Source organism: Phalaenopsis equestris, unplaced genomic scaffold (genome assembly GCF_001263595.1).
Source record: "Phalaenopsis equestris unplaced genomic scaffold, ASM126359v1 Scaffold000134, whole genome shotgun sequence".
Taxonomy (NCBI): domain Eukaryota; kingdom Viridiplantae; phylum Streptophyta; class Magnoliopsida; order Asparagales; family Orchidaceae; genus Phalaenopsis; species Phalaenopsis equestris.
This window is the reverse complement of record NW_018164576.1, coordinates 4,438,546-4,456,851: the sequence shown is the minus strand read 5'-3', so window position 1 is coordinate 4,456,851 and position 18,306 is coordinate 4,438,546. Positions and strand designations below refer to the sequence as shown.

Here is an 18,306-nt window from a genome sequence, read left to right as displayed (position 1 = left end):
CCCCCGCTTCCCCAGCCGCCGCCGGCGGAGGGGTCCACGGCCTTCTCCGCTCCGCCGGAAAAGCACCTCCGCGCAAGCGCTCCAGGGCCTCTCGTCGCGCCCCCACTACTCTACTCAACACCGATACAGCAAACTTCCGAGCCATGGTTCAGCAATTCACCGGCGTGCCGACCGGACCGTACAATAATACCGACGGATTCGGGTTCCGGCTCGGGTCAGAGAACACTACCCAACAGCCACCTGCCGCCATGCCGCAACAGCAACGGCAGTACTATGAGTACATGCCGCCACAGCAACAGCAACAGGAAGATGGGATGCATATGGGGTATGGAGTGATGGGAACTGGGATGGATGATGGGCATGCGATGCCGGGGTTCTTCATGGATGGGATTGGTCATGGGTATACTTTTAATGGATGATGATGTTGATGATGATGATGATGATTATGATGTAAGTAGGTGATGATGTGTAGATTATGATGAATATGTGGCTACTTTTATTATGGTTTTATGATTTTGGTATGCTCTGAATGAGCTATTTGGTCGGGGTTAATTCTTTTGAATTTTCTTCATGGTAGCTTGTATGTTACGTAACTGGTGGGACAGTGAAGGAATATGTTTGATTGCGACGGAAATGCTGTTTTCAAGTCAAATATGCGCACTTAGAAAAGCATGCCAAATAATAAATTTGATATAAAAAAGGATTTAATCTCATATTAATAAGAATATAATGTAAAAATATTAGAAGAATTTATATGTAGCTACACAAATGTATTTGCATATCTCACATCTATACTTTCATAGCTACATAAAACTTTGATGTTTTTTTTTTTTCGTCTACTAGGAAAAATGTATTTCACTTTTTCTAATTGATAATAATATTATTTTTCAATGAGATATAGTAACTATTTAAGTACTATATACGTGCCTCAAATTATATATATATATATATATGTATGTATATATATATATATATAAGAATAATTTTTTTAAAAGTTCAATTCTTTCAATGTATCATGAATATTAAGATAAATGTATAGAAATATCCTTCACCTACCGATAAAAATTGAGTAAAATCCTAAATATATGTGAGTGACATAAATAGTTATTTGAGTATTTTAATTTTACACTCAATATTAAAAAAATATTAAAATAACGCTTGGTTATCTTGGATTTAATTTTACACTCAGTATTTTAATTAAATAAATTATTTTCTCTTTCGTGCTTTTTGGTCAAAAAAAAAAAAAAAAAAAAAAAAATTAAAAAAAAAAACATTTTAGGCACACCAATTAATGAAATGTTTTTATTCTTATGTTGCACGTTGAAGTCATGATATTTGCCTACGATTTTATTCATAAATCATATTAGTTCTATTAAAAGATTCATCCTTTAGTAAAGATGAAGAAGAAATAGCTTGTTAACTAGTTTATTTAAAATTTTAGTGAAAGAATTAGACGTTGGTGAGCAGTGCAGCCTGATCGATAGATAGGAAAGGGGGGCATGAGGGAAGCAAATCTTCTTCTAAGGTTCTAATGTTTTTTAGTTTTATATACAAAAGATAAATATATTATAATAGGCGTCGGCTATTCGATAATTTTAAGACTATAAATTTATTATGTGACTTGTTCTAAATAGTAAAATTTATTTATTTATTCAGCTTTAAGAAATTTTCTAAGACTGATTGCATATAATAATGCATAATAAGGACAATTGAAAGTTTCTAGATGTACGTGGATTAGCTCACCTAATAAAATTTCGCAGGGAAAGGAGACCATTCAAGTTGTTTTATAATGCTGGGGCGAGTTAGGCATGATTCCATTAAGTGCACTTGTCAATTAATAATACTAATAATAATAATAATAATAATAATAATAATAATAATAATAATAATAATAATAATAATAATAATAATAATAATAATAATAATAATAATAATGATGATGATGATGATGATGATAAATTTAGAAGGAATATCTTGAGTAGTGCTGTCAAAATGGCTCGTTGTTCGAAAATAGTTCGTGTTTGACTCGTTAAAAAGTTGTGTTTTATTCACTCGCTAAGTTAACGAGCCGAACACGAGTAAAGATTTACTCGTTCGTACTAGACTCGTTTTGGCTCGAAACAATTATATATTCATATTTAAATACTTGGGACCCTTGGTACTTTTTAATTAGAATGCATCCATTAACTAATTTATAATCAATTCAAATCATTAATTAAAAAATAGAATAAAAATAAATTAAATTATATTTACATGATTTTTAATATAAATAATAAGATTTAAATTTCACCTTAAACCTTAACAACTTACGGTTTTGTGACTCAGGTTGTCAAAAAGACTCTTTGTGCATGAACAATTTGTGTTTGGCTCGTTAAGAAAACAAGCCGAATACAAACACATTCTTTGTTGAAAAAATAAACGAGTCAAACATAAATAATGATTTTTTTTAACGAGCCGAGCACGAGCTAAGCCTATGCTTGCTCGCGGTCGGCCCATTTGCACCCATAATCCAACTTTGGGCAAGATTTAAACCCTAATAAAAGATACAATGTGAGATATGATGAACAAAGAGAATAGAAGGGGAGAGAAAAAAGCGATAGGGAAATATGAAAGAGAGATTAATATTTGAATATTCCATTTCCTCTAAGAAGTATAAAATATTATATGATGTCCCACCTTATGCCTATTGATGCTTTATTTAGTAGTTTCTAGGTGTCACTATTTAAGAGAAAGGTTCTCACAACATTTTCTATAGTGATCGATAAAAATCTCAATTATTTTCATTAATAAAAGGTTCTCACAATTTCTTTAAGAAAAAAGGTTTTAACAAAAAAGGATCAAACTATTAAATAAATGATCTATAATATGAGAAAATAATACAAGCTATCTAATGCAATGTTCTCTGAGTTAAAATGTCGCTTTGAAAATTTATAAATTCAAACTCATTATTACATATATGAGACGTGATATTGAAATACAAAAAAAATTGATGAACTATTGATCTTTATATAACAACCAACACGGATAATTACTACTACCCATCACCATTGGTTAATTTTCATCACTGTCATATTAACATCACTAACAATTAAAGGTACCATATTCACCCCCAACATTTTCACCTCAATCCCCTTGAGAATAAACTAGTGTTGAATGCTTTACTTTATATGCCATATTTATCCAATTAAATGAAAGAATATCTTAGCCAACATAGTGAATTATTTGTCCAAGTCATGCCTTGCAATTTCTTTTCTTGATGAGTTTTTACGATAAACTGTAGAATTTTTTATACACTTTCATTTTTCTTTTTGTGTGCAAGATTTTCATGAATAGTAACAATGTGAGACCCTCACTCTACTATCACGCTCAAACACAGACACACAGACGTACACAAGCACACACATGTGAGCGCTCGCACACACACACACACACCAAATAGATTAGTTAGCTTTTTGGTTATAGGAGACACATTTTTAATAAGAAAATTTTTAGAACTACAAGCATACAACCCAAACTTCACTAAAATAATACAATTATGTTGATTGTAGTTATAATGAGGTGCTCTCTTTACCATTAGTGATGCTTATGTCTTTCATCAATGGTAGGATGAATGTCAATATCAATTGATGGTTAATAACAATGAATGGTAAATGCCATTATTACTTGTTTGTTGTCAATGGGCATCAATAGTTGGTGAATTTTTTTGGAATCCATTAGAAAAGCTCCAAAAAAAAATGCTCAATTTCTAATAATATTTCCTCATTGTCTTCCACTTCAATTTAATGAATTATGAAAGTAACAATTTGATGAATAACAAAATAGTATTATTTGCTCTCCCGATAGCAGATATTGATATCAATCGTTAAACCCATATAAATGTCATATTTTTTTTCACTATAATTATTTTTTTCCCATACTCATTACTATACGTTTTTTTCTCATAATTAGAAATGGAGTAAATTTAATATCAACTATTCCTCTAATATTTTTTTTCCTATCATGAATAGTTTTAATTTATGCAAGTTTTTTGCCTCGTCGGGATGGGTTCGTTGGTTTGCAAGAAGTTACATTCATAACATCCATTCCTGGTTGTTTGTTCACTTTGTAAGAAATTTGATTTTAAGAAGTGTTTTAACCAAAGAATTCATAAAGCTTTTGCGTCTTATAGAGTTAGACTTTTGAATCATGAAGCATTTGCAACGTTGAATTTATTATCATGAAAATGAAACTTTTGTCCGAAAAATGGTTGCTTATCATGCATAATTCCTCTCACTAAATTTTAACTAATATACTATTTATAATATGAATTACTCTTAAGGAGAGGGACAAATCAATGCAAACATTGCACCACATTGAAACCTTTTTTTGTTAGAACTAATGTATGAATTCTTAGATCTTCTTAGATTATTTAGGACAAATTTATCCTTACGCCATTGAAATGTAAATTTAGTATGGTTAAAGACATTATGAGCTTCTAAAAGTTACCTTTAATTAAAAAATTGAAAACAATACTGTTTATGACTACCATTGCACTATTTTGTGCAAGCCATCAGCTTCTTAACTTGAGACTAATTTGGATGTGTCTATCTAGCTAATCCTAGGATGAGATCATTCAATTAGTTTCTAATTAAAGAAATGAGCAACATAATGTGTTTGTTGTTATTAATAAAGAAAAAAAGGTATATCTTTTGATAGTGATGGAAATACCTATTAGAACTAAGAATTAGTGATAAGTTTACTCATGTTATATATTTGAAACTTTAAAACCAAGGAAAATTAAAGAACTCTTACAACTTCATGAAATCCAAGCAAGCTCACTTTCAAAACATTGCTAATTTTAATTATCACCACTTCTTAGTCGACTAATTTTTTCTTCTTTGAGTGGAGCTTTTTTTATTTTATCTACTAACCACCTATTAGTTGGTCAAAATATATGTTTTTAGATGATTTACCTTGACAAACTTTTTTGTTCTTTATTATTTAACTGCCCAAAAATTTGATCTTTGATAAAGGAATTATTCTACTATGTATTTGTCATTTGTCAATTTTGGTGATCAATTCATTTTTTTTCTCATAAAATAAGTAAATTATGGCCACCTCTCAGAGCCATGAATACCGTTGCCATCGTTTTCTCCACATCATTGCAAATTAAGGTCTTCCTTCTTAAGTTAGGTCTTTTTGTTATATTGATAGAAAATGATGTCAAAGGATAATTGAAGATTAAACTACTGAGATCGGACAGAATCACATGTTATATTTCTTATGTCAATAATTTTATCATGCAAGGGTTGCTTGTTGTTGTTTTTTTATTTTAATTTTTGCATTATATGAATTGAACATAAGAAATATAATTTACTCTCTTTTAAGATGTGATTATCATCAAAATTAATAAGATGAACATTTAAAATTTCTTAAGATTGCTTGACCATCATTCATATGTTACTAATGGTATGTTATTATTGCAAAAGATGATAAATATTTTTTCTATGTTCATTCTTTTTAAACCTTGTAATAAAAACAAGATATTTAAATAATTATTAACTCATCAAAACAAGTGTTCCTCCTATAGATTTTAGTTCAAATTGGAATTGTCCTTTCACACCTAATATGTTGAAAAAAAAAAAGTAATTGATGTAGCACAAACTTTACCCAACTATTAGATCACAAAATACTATGTTATTCTAATTTTAAACTTCTAGATTCAACATTGATGTCATCATAAATTTTTTTTTTCTTTAAACTTGTAAATGAACTGAGTGGTCTAATAAGTTGAATATAGAATTATTAAGAACATCTTGGACTGAGTTCAAAGAGACTTAAATAAAGTTTTTAAAATATATTTTAAATGAGTTTGTAAAAGGATTTCCTAAAATTGTAGTGTTAGAGAATTTGATATCAACATGTAATAGTATATGTTGATGACATTTTATGCCCAACATAACTCTACACTAAAGCTCCCCATCGATCGACCATCACCCATCATTTATTAATTAAACATCTCTTGACACATAATAAAGATTGATGATTGGCATATTAAAGCCATAAATGCCTGACATTTACCTTCCTAGGCATTTATCTCATCTCCTATAAAACGACTATGGAGCAAAACATGGCCATCAATTAGCATTCCCAATCAATTGTCATTTCTATCTTTTTGGTCACTAATCATCCCTTTTACAATAAAATAAAAATTGAACACATAATCAACCATCAACACACATTTAATCTTCATAATCAACTATCATCTAATGTTGGCCAATGTACTATGCCTAACAATTTGGATGCCCATCTTTCTGATTAATTGTTGAGCTCCCCTCTTTCAAGAGTAATAATTTAGTAAAGCATTAATAATAGCACAAAGTTTAAAATTCCTTCTCTAATCTGACACTTGCCAATATTTGTAGTTTATCATCTAATGATATTTCGAGCATGCTATCTCTTATCTTATTTGGAGAAAAATCGAATATACCACCAGTCGTCTTTTGATGTCCAAAATTTCTAGTTGGTCATCTTTCAATTCCTTTTACTATTTGATATGTCTCACACAACATCCATTATTTGTCATTCTTATCCTCGATCTCCTATTTTTCAAGGAAAATGATTGATCAAACTCTCAACCGCTATCCTAAGTCTATTAGTAATTAATACACAATATCCGTCAATTATCATTATCCAATGCTCATTGTTTTGATCACCTGAACTCTCCTTTTATAAGAAGAATGCTAGAGATGACCACCTATCATCACTTGATGAAGACTCGTGCATCTAAAGACTCCTATTATAATGAAAGTTATCTTCCATAATTGATGCTGATAACATCATATTTGTTTTCTTCCTAATTTTAAGTTAACAGCATCATTTGTGATATAATACTTGACTAATAAAAACATTTTAATTCAAAATGATCAATAATTTCTTATGACACGCCACCAACAAATTTTCATCATCTAACACGAATCTCGAGGCCATGACACGAATCTCGAGACATGACACAAATCTCGAGATGATATTTTAAGCAAGAAACATTCAAATCTTGATAAAAAGTCATCCAGAGATCTGATTTCAGCAAACTTATAGTCAAACTGACCAGCTTGATGAGACGAACCTAATGATATAAAAACTAGCCCAATCTGAGTCAAATCAAGCCCATATCAAGCCATTGAACCACACTTAAATGATTTCCGAACACATCAAATATGACAAGTTTATACTCGAATCGAGCGACTCGACAAGACAAATCCAACGAGCTCAAGCTCACTCAATTCTGACATCATTAAGGCACTCAAATGCCAGTAAACACTGTATGATCAAGGGAAGCTCTCCGGATCGTCCGACCAAAATGATTCATATTCCTGCATTAATTGCACCCAGAACATTATAAATAGAGCATCATCCCTCTCATGAGGGGGAGCTGAAATTTGGAGAGAGAGGCTGAGACCTTGAGGAGAAGCTGTAGTTCAACATCAACAACGATTCTCGTCGAACACCGCCGACCTCCGTCGTCGACCACCGTAAACCTCCGTCGTCGACCACTGCCGATTGCAGTCTTGCATCGCCTACCGCCAAAGACCATCACTGATCGTCGTCGACCTCCGTCATCTGTCATCGATCACCACCAACAAGACGCTATCATTCAACGTCGTAATCTAGAAAATATAATTACTCTTTCCCGTCTGTGGGAAAAAGGGATTTCTGTAATCATTAATCAATAGTGAATTTTCGCAACTAGGCCAGACCCCGTGGTTTTTCCCTTTACGGGCTTTCCACGTAAAAGATTCTGGAGTAGTCACTGTTGTTTTTCTTTTTCATCTGAGTGTGTTCAGAATTCTCGTACAATGCTAAGACGATTATCTGTTACCCTACCGCCATGAATTTTCTGACACACATCAATTTAGCGCCGTCTGTGGAAAACTAAATCTTGTTCGGCAGCGTCTTCAACTCTAAGAAGTTAATCCCCCACTTTATTTCTCAATGATGTGTATCATCCAACTGGCTAAGGAACCTCCTTTACGTCTTGAAGATCTTCTCAAAAGCATTCTTCCAGGCTGGGGGGCAACCTTCATTGCAGTCTCGGAAGTTCGTTCATGTCAACTTCCCTGACACGACTGTGGTGGGGAAGTCATCCCATATTTTATTTAGATTACAAGTCTTCGAGAATCTATCTTGGACTGGGGGGAAATCTCCAGTGCAAAAATCGCTTCCTCAGTGTCCCCTCATCGTACCGGAGTTCCTCTTCAGCTAGGCCAGAAAGCTGATCTCCTCAAGGCCCAATACTTGTGTTGTTTTACAAGCTTGTATCGAAAATACCCCCTTTAGGAGAGCTAAAGATTCAAAAGCAGCTACTAACAAGTTTTCAAATATTTTCTTGAATATAACCACAACCATATTTCCAAGAAAATATACGGTCCATTGCGACCTACGTCATAGTCTCGAGAAATGCAAAGTATCTCTGACACCTCATTCTAGACTTAATCTATCTCAGGGGGGACTCGACTTGACCTCTTTCATTAGAGGCTACAGTCATCAAGCAAAAGCTTCGACATACAACCTCATATAGGTCCAAAGTCCTTGGTGGATTTTCTTTGATCTCTTCCATAATAGGTTACGATTGACAAGCAAAAGCTTCGACCAACAACCTCGAATATGTCAACAATCTTTAATGGATTTCATATGACTTTGTTCATTACAGGTTAATACCGTCGACATCTCCGGTTATACAACTTAGAACTGATTTTACATCCTTATTGGATTCTCCTTTTAACCATGCCCTTGAAAGTCAAGCTCAAAAGGCAAGACTCAATGAGAAGCTACCATGCCCCTAGAAGACAGACCCAAGAGGCAAATCTCGATAGGATTCTAGCAGTGGACACAGTCCTCACTAGAAATACTCGATGAGAGCAAGTGGTTGATTCAAAGACCTCATAAGGCTACAAGCCATAGAAGATACCAGTTCGAGCTCCTAAAAGGCATAAGTCCAAGGGGGCACAACCTCGGAAGGCTTGAACCACAAAAGCCTCAGAAGCAACGTAAAAAACATACAAAGAAATAAATTATCATCATCTATAAATGTTACATCAGATGATTAAAAAGACTACAAATACCAACATAAGGGCTACAATAGATCAGCTCATCTTCGAGCAGAGTCGGCATCGCCTCCCCAAAATTCAAGTACTTCTGATGATCATCAGGGGGTCTCCAGATATTGTCACCCCATAAACATGAAAATCTTCTCCTCAAAGCGTCGTTGGAAAACTACAACATTTCTTCATCACCTCCGAACTACACCACAGCGAGAAAGAAAATATTGTTGCTTGCTTATTATGCAAGTGAGGGACGACTTTCCTCTTTGCTTTAACTCTGTGCCGCAACTCGGTACCGTAACTCTACACCATAACTCGACACCGTAGCTTAGTACCACAACTCTTGCACGGTAGCTTGACACTACAACTTTACACCATAGCTCGAGCCTGCAACTCTGCATAGTAGCTCGACACCGCAACTCTGCACCATAGCTCGGCACCTCAACTCTGCATCATAGCTCGACACCGCAACTCTGCGCTGCAAATCGACACCGCAACTCTGCTCCTCAACTCGACAATACAACCCTGCACCGTAACTCGACACTGCTAATCTGCACCGTAGCTCGGTACCACAACTCTGTGCCGCAACTCGGCACCGCAACTCGTCATTGCAAATTTGTGCCGTAACTTGACACCTCAACTCGACACCGCAACTCTTTGTTGCAACTCTGCACTGCAACTCTCCACCACTGCACAAAATGATTTTCTTCTGAAAATCCTTGCAATTGGACATCCAACGCATTGCGCCACTGCGATGCTTCGCAAGCACGTCGCCGCGATACACTTCCACAACACATCGAAGCGCTGCAACGCGTCACTTTGACGCACCATCACAATGAGTTGTCGCGTCGCACCGCCGCAATGCTTCACAAAATCACAATGCACTACTGCAATGCGTTTCTGTGCCGCTGCGACGCACCGTTGCAAAGCGTTGTCACGCTGTAACGCGTCACCGCACCACTGAAACGCCTAGCCACATCGCGCCTGAGCGCGCCGCGGCAACGCCCCGCCGCGTCGCGCCACTGCGGTCTGTCGCGCTGCAGCAACGCCCCGCCGCGACGCGCGACTGCAATGCCCTGTCGCGCCGCACCGCAGCAACGCGTCGCCACGACGCACTGCCGCACCTCTACCCTCTCCGCCAGACCCCTATTTATAGGCTCAAAAAGAGTCTTGACCAATAAATCCAAATTAATATGAAAATTTAAAAAAAAATGCAAGCATTAAATGCTTATAAATAATAATAAATAAAAACTTTTCATTTTTTTAAAAAAAGACAAATTTTATTAATCTTCTTTTCGGAATTCGAAGCTCTCTTCAAATTCCTTAATCTCTTCAAATTCATTTATAAAAATATTATTTATTTTGTTTTAGGCAGTATTCCAACTCCCCCTCTCCCACATGAAACAAAACATGCTAACCAACTAAGCTGCTTTCAACTTTCTATTTTTGTAAGGATAAAAATTATTCTTTTACCAAGTAAGATACATAGATATATATATATATATATGTTTTCGGTCGATAAAAATGGTCTCGCTCGAAAATAGGGAGGCAACTGATACGCCACCAACAAATTTTTATCATCTGACACGAAACTCGAGATGATATTTTAAGCATGAAACATTCAAATTTTGATAAAAGTCATCCAGAACTCCGATTTCAGTAAAGTTATAGACAAACTGACCGGTTTGATGAGAAGAACCTAATGATATGAAAATTAGCCCTATCCGAGTCAAATCAAGCCCAGATCAAGTCATTGAATCACACTTAAATGATTTCCGGACACATTTGAAAGATCAAAGGGTTGTCAATTATAACAAGTTTATACTCGAATCGAGTAGCTCGACATGAGGAATCAAACGAGTTTAAGATCATTCAATTCTGACATTATTACAACACTCAAATGTCCAGTAAAAGTTGTATGATCAAGAGAAGCTCTCCGGATCGTTCGATCAAAATAATTCATTTTCCTGCATTAATTCCACCCAGAACACTATAAATAGAGCCTCATCCTCTCATGAGGGGGGGGGGGGGGGGGGGGTTGAAGTCTAGAAAGAGCTTGAAACCTTGAGAAGAATTGTAGTTCAGCATCACCGTCGATCATCGTCGATCTCTGCCAACAGTCATCGATCACCACCAACCAAACACTGTCAGTCAACGTCGTAATCTGAAAAATATAGTTACTTTTTCCCGTCTGTAGGATAAGAGATTTTCGTAATCATCAATCAATAGTGTATTTTTGCAACTAGATCAGGCCTCGTGGTTTTTCCATTTAAGGGATTTCCACGTAAAAACTTTTAGAGTAGTCACTGTTTTTTTCTTTTTCATCAGAGTGTGTGCAGAATTCTCGTACAATGCTAAGACGATAATATATTACTCTACCACCGTGAATTTTCTGGCATGCATCATCTTCCTTCTTAAAATTTTAATGTAAATCATCTCTATCTCTTATAAGCCCTTTAACTTATCTCTTTCCACGTTGATTTTTTTGTATGATATTGTTAAGAAATGTGTGTCTCCATCGCATGAAAATTTTAACACAGAATAACCCCAACATTCATACGCGTTTGGGCCAAGTAAATAAATGGAGGTCAAATAATGAAGTCAAATAGATCTTGGTCCCCTATAGTTCTAGAAAGGAAGACCAAGCTGGCATGAATTGGTTCTGGATAAGGACACCTAACATTTTAAATTTCCATAGCATTCATTTCTCTAATTACATTTATGGACAAATAAAAAATTATGATGACATTTCCATGATAGTGACTCTTCTTTAGTGCTAAATTTTACTCGCATTCATAGATAATTACAAGCTTAACAGTCCACCTCAAGAGATTTTTCTCCAAGGTTATGGCATTCAATTTGAAAATTCTCCTTATGAATTTAAATAAAGAAAGCCACAAATAATTTTCAAGCTAAGATGAGTATTATAATTGACTTTATTATTTAATAATCGATAATCTAGAAAATTTACATGCTATTTGATCCACATATTGCATAAACATATTTATTCGAATTAGTTTAATCAAATCATTATGAGAGCACGATTTATGTGCAACAACAAGTATTTGATTATCATTCATCTTGAGTCACTTATAACAATAAACTTGCAAAGCCAAAGGTTGCCACATGCAACTTGGACTTGCTTCCCTTACCTATTAAAAATGGAGTTGATTGTCAAGCATGAACATAACATAATCTTGAATTTTAATCTAAAATTGTTGGGTCTCAATGAAGTACTTTAAAACTTCTTCCAATACTTTGTTTCAATGTTGTCTCTTAATTCGATCTGCTCAAATCGGTCCTCTACAAAATGAAATTTTTTTCCATATAGAGCCCGCAGGCAGACCTGTGTATGGGCTCCTATTAGAATAAGCCCCCAAGCAAAGGGTGTATGTCAATAGGCCCTATTTTAAAAAATTATAATTTTATTAAATTAAACATTGCTTAGATGACTTAATCTAATTGAAGCTCATACGCAGAGCAGAAAATTTTCTCCTACAAAATAACCTATTCGAGAAGAATTTGTTTGAGTCATTCCCTCACTATCTATATATCTATGTTAAATGTTTGTTCTATAACAATTTTTATCAATTATAGAAAATTAATTTACCTTTTTTTTCATGGCAATCATTTTCTTAAAATTATGTAATCGTTATTTGAAGCACCCATTCAAATAATTACTTGATAATTATAAGCCCTAAGAAATTTTGAATCGGTTTAAATGAAAGTTTCATTCTATGTTCTTTGAATGGATTAACAAGGATGAAACCCAGAAAAAAATAATTTTAAAATATCTTAATATATTTTGCATATTTCATATAAATAAAAGCTATAAAATATACATGTACCTTTAAGTTTATGCTTGGCATGTAATTCTTCAATGTCGGTGGGCTTTGTCCATAAATTACTTCATGACTTTTTAGGGCTAGCAGGAGCCCAGCCCATTAAGTTCTTTGTGTTACAAATGTAAGCCTATTTTATCAATGATGTTCAGAAAATCGTTTTGGAAGCATCTAATAAAAAAATAAAGGGTGAATAATAAAAATATATTTATAAAAAATATATGATAATTATGCAATGCTATAGATTTACCTTTTATGAAATAAAGGAAGATTTAGATGCATACGATTTAATTCCTATGTCCTTAAATATCTAACATTTAAATTTTAATTTTTAAATATATGTCACATTATCTATGCATACAAAGGTTTATTTATTTCTTAAAAAATTAAAATAATGCTATTTTTTGGTGTTAGATATATAAATACATAAAAATTGTGCGATATGTGGTTGTTTTAGTTGTAATCGGTTACGTTTTTAAATAGTATTGTCAAATTATTAAAAATGAAGCCTATCTATATTAAATTTATATTTTAAGATATAATTTTTTTAAATCTGTTTTTGATATGCCCTATAATATTTATGATCAATTTTTTTTTTTAATTCCGATCACATCTTTTGTATTTCTAAAGTAACTTTGAATCATAAATTGTCCTTCGTGAACACGTTTCGAGAGTTTGAGTCGGAAAGAAGAAGTAGAGAATAAGTCAAGAATTCTCTACAGGGACAGCAGAGAAAGGCTCCTTTATTTGTCTTTTTGTCTACTATTTATATAGGTGTATTTGTAAAATTACAGAAATGAGAACAGTTATGGAATCCATTCTTTTGATGCTCTAATTATTATATGGATTTCATACCATATATGTATCACAATTTGAATTCTAATATGGTGGCAACTGGTTGGTCGGTCTGCTTGAATTCGGTCGACTGAGGCTTCCGGTCAAATGGCGATATCGTCTGTCGTGGTAAAAGCGGGTCGGTCGACTAGCTTGCAATCAACTGCTCTTGCATGCATCTTGGTCCGTTGGGATTGCGACCGTGGTTCGCTTATTGAATCTCTCGCAATAATGAGTCGTTCAATTCTGATCATGTGGTCGCTTGCTTACGGTAGGATGCTTTGATTGTCTGACCTTCATCAGGTCCATTCAACTACTTTAAGTTTTGTGCTAAGAGTTTTGGTGTATATTTATTAGTTCCTCGAATTTCCTACTCATTGAAAGTGATAGCTACGATAATGAAAAGGACATTATTAGTGTTCAATGATATTAGACTCAAGAAAATCAATTCAATAATTAGCTTTTCTTGGATTATGTGTCGAAAGTGCTCTATATATAGAGCCTTGGGCTAGACATTGCATCCGCTGTAATTCATACTTGGATAATTGAGTTGCACCATGGCTGATGCTTCAAGCCGGATCGTCTGAGACCCTAAAATTCTTGCAAAGGTAGGCTTTGAAACCACTGGCTTATGTAAAAAAGGATAAAGTTAAGAAAAGGAAGCGGTCATAGCCCAAACTTGGGTCAGTTGATCATCTGAGAATCTGGAGGGGTGGACGTCGAGAGTCCCTCGCTAGGAGACCATGGCCTCTAAGCTAGATGCAGTTGTGGGCTCTGAGGAATAGCAAGCCCTGCTTGCTAAGGATGTTGAGGAGGGTAGCAGGTGCCCGAAGGGAGATCAGCATCTTTACTGAGCCCTACCTCAAGAAGGTAGAGGTGCCTTGGTAAGAGGGGGAGAGAAGCCTTTCCACACATTTCCTTCGATGGATATGTTTATGGGTACGCGAAAAAAAAAATTTATTCATTTATTTATTTTCCATGTTGCTGCACTATTGACTTGGAAGGACGCTTGATCGGAGGACCGCTGAAAGATGTGACCGAGTTAGCCCCAATGTTGTGGCAGATCCTCAAGGGTGGTTGTCATGCCCTCAACCTTGAACGATAAAAGGGAGTGCCTGCAGCCCGACCCTGTCTCTGTTTGGTCCCCTTCTGTCAACTTCTCACCAGGTTTCATATGACTAGTGGCAGCTCCATTTTGAGTTTGTGAGATTTCGTTCAGACGTGGTCTGTTCCTCAGTAAGGGCAATCACCCACAATTTGGTGTTTATGCTCTCATACTTTCCGCATTGGGCCCAAAATTCATGTTGTATGTTATTTAGTGTGGCGCATATGCGCCCACTGCTTGGTGCACAGGCCCTAAGTTCTATGTTGCACGATGCTTGGAGCAGTGCTTGGTGTGATGCATAGACGACCATAGCTTGGGGCATATGCACCAAGCTTTTTATCCTACAGTATAAGATGACTCATAAATGCCCAAAGCTCCTATGCTGCTACATTAATAAATCTTTCAATAGCTGCACAAATAAAACTAAATACACCTAAAATGATTAATAAGGAACAAAAATGTAAAATAACAACAAAATATTAACATAAAAAAATTAAGATATTACAGGAATTACACAATTTATACCACATAAATTACACTTATCACACCTCGTGACATCATTGACCTGTAGGACTCCAAGTGTCGACTCAAAAGAAACGGGGTGATTGGTAAGTTGCTTTTCTCTTTATAGGGATCAAAGTGAGGAATTCTGAGTTTTTTTGTGGGTACAACTTCTAGGATTCTCCGGGACAAGACACAACCCATGACCGAGCGAGCGAGCTAGCGTTTCTACTCGGTTCGCCTGATGTGGGACCGCTGGCGTGGACGCAGTGTTTTCTGCCAAATGAGAATCTCTTAGTCATTTCATTGGCCGATGACCGGGCCAATTGTGGGGTTTGGGCGGATTGTTAAGGGAAGCCCTCAGAGGGCAGGTTCCCAGAAACTCCCTCCATGGGCGTCGGTCGGGTGTTCAAGATTATGAATGCCCGAAAAGTCTCGAACTGGTTCATTATTTGTGCTCGCATTGCCTATATCTCTTCTTGTATGTCTCGACGCAATGTCTCTCTATTGAATTTCATTGGCGCTGACTTTTTCTGCTGAGATTTTCCTTCGCGGTTGGCTCTACTTCTCATCTTAGGCATGTCTTTGCTCACCGCACCACCTTTCAGAATTTCAAATCTTAAATTGTTTTTTTGTGAATACAACTCAAGAGTTAGAACCAGATAAGAAAGGAAAAAGAAAGTAGCAGTAAGTCAAGAATTCACTGTAGGGAGAACGGGGAAAGGTCCCTTTATTGGTCATTTTGTCTCTTATTTATAGAAGCGTCTTTGTACAATTACATAAAGAAGTGAACAATTATAGAAAATTTTTTTAATACAATTAATGTTATAATAGATAGTAGATTTCATATCATAACTATGTTACAATTTGAATTCTAATATGGTTGTAACTGATTGGTCGTCCAGCTTGAATTCAACCTGCTGTGGCAACCAGTTGAGTGGGGATTGCGCCTTTCGAAATAAATGTCGGTCGGCTGAGGCGCCCGTTTGAATTGTGATCTCATCCGCCATAGTGAAAGCAAGTAGGCTGACTAGCTTGCAATAAAAAACTCTTGCATGTGTCATGGTCAGTTGGGATTGCAGACGCCGTCAACCAATTGAATCTCTCGCAATAGTGTGTGGGTCGATTCTGATCACACAGTCGTTTGTTGGATGACAGGATGCCTCAATTGCCTAACCTTCATCAAGATCATTCGACTGCTTTGAGATTCATGTTGACACTTTAGATATATACACCAAATTTGCTATTTATATAATTCTTGATGAGATCTGTCTTGTTTAGAAGCAAAAAATAGCATCAGTAGAATGATTTTATGATTATCCCCAAGAAAAGCATCTAATATTCAAGAATTAGCCATTAATTTTTCTTACAATTTTTAATAATATATATGATAAATCATTAAGTATTTGATCAATATCCTAAAATAATACTTCCCATTTTCAACTTCAAATATGACATAACAAACACGCCTATTTTAACTTAAGAAATAGAAATACATATTCTCTTGTATAAATAAGGTGATATACATATAAATTTAAAATTTCGGTATTAGGCATCAAAATACATAAGAAGGGAGTGATATTTCTGTAAATCTTCCTTGGAAAAAAGAAGTCTTCCCCAAGTGTTTGGTGCCGTCTGAGTGTTGCAGTTCTCCAATGTATGAGATTTGATAGCCTATTATGTGGAGTAGAATGATTGACTAATTGAAATATGTATTATATTCATCTTAAACTAATAAAAAAATTATGTACTCCATAATATGACATTTATTTATAATAAAGTGATATGCTCCTATTGGAGGTGTAAAGTTAAAGTTACATGCACAAACAAATTAAAGTTAAAGTTAGATGTACATGCAAAATAATTGACATTAGAAACAAATCAGCATATTGAACATTGATCAACTTTGACCTATAGCATTCACAACAAATTAGATCATCAAGATATAAAAAAAAAAAAAAGTACAAATAAATATATATTTCACCAAGGTGTTGGTTCATACTCAAGTTAAATAATAATAATAATAAAAAAAAAAAACCAAGATCAAAAGCTAAAGATCTACTATATAAAAATTTAATTTTTTAAAAAATGATATTGAGTTTATTAATTTACAAAGATATAACTTAGGATTTGTTTTGTGCAGCTGCAGCTTATTAAAAAGCAGTTGTAAAACTGTTAAAAAATAATCTCATGTTCAAAAAGCTATGGTAGTTATTACATTTTTTTTTTTTTTTTGAAAAAGTCAGATTGTAGGTAGGGAGCTGCCACTACCTCACCACCATCCCAAACGGACTCTTAGGGTCTGTTTAGGGTGCACCTTCTCAGCTTGCACCTTCTCAGCTTTGCAGGTGCACCTTCTCAGCTTTTCCATTGCTGTTGCGTTGCCCCAGGAAGCTGCTACGGGTAAGTTGCTGCGAGAAAGCTGGTTGTTTGTTTGTTGCAGCAATGTGAAAACAGTTGTGAGACAACTGTTTTAAGAAAAATGACTAGTCTGCCCTTGTTTAATAAATTTTTTATGAAATGTGACACCAATATATTTGATATTTCAGAAGTAGAAAATTTGTTCAAAGTAAAACTTAGATGATAGTGATAAATTCACAAAATTTTCAGCTGAAATATTTTGGAGTTTGTATAGAATATCTAGATACCATTCTTTTCCTCAAAATGGTGACTTGGCCAACTCATCACTACAACATTGCAGCACTCAAGCCAAATTAAAAAAAGAAAGAAAAAAAGAAGCATGACAAGCATTGTGATTTTTTAAAAATTAACTTTTGCAAAATATAAAAATGTATAATTATTAAAAAAAAAAACAAATACACCTCATATATCAAAGATTATAGAAAAAGTGCATTAAGCTTTAGTTAAGAGAAAAAGTAAGTACCAGCAAAGCATCTTCCAACCTTAAGTGAGCATATATGTAAAAATAAAATATATATACAAA

At 34.7% G+C, this 18,306-nt stretch overlaps 1 protein-coding gene across 1 annotated transcript; it reads left to right on the top strand.

Annotated features, from left to right (window-relative positions):
- Positions 1-2: 2 nt before the first annotated feature.
- Positions 3-646, top strand: LOC110021435 (VQ motif-containing protein 22-like; the record flags this gene model as incomplete). Its single annotated transcript, XM_020719919.1, has 1 exon — positions 3-646. A coding segment is annotated over one exon (417 nt), but the record flags the coding sequence as incomplete, so codon positions are not given.
- Between the last annotated feature and the right edge of the window lie 17,660 nt (positions 647-18,306).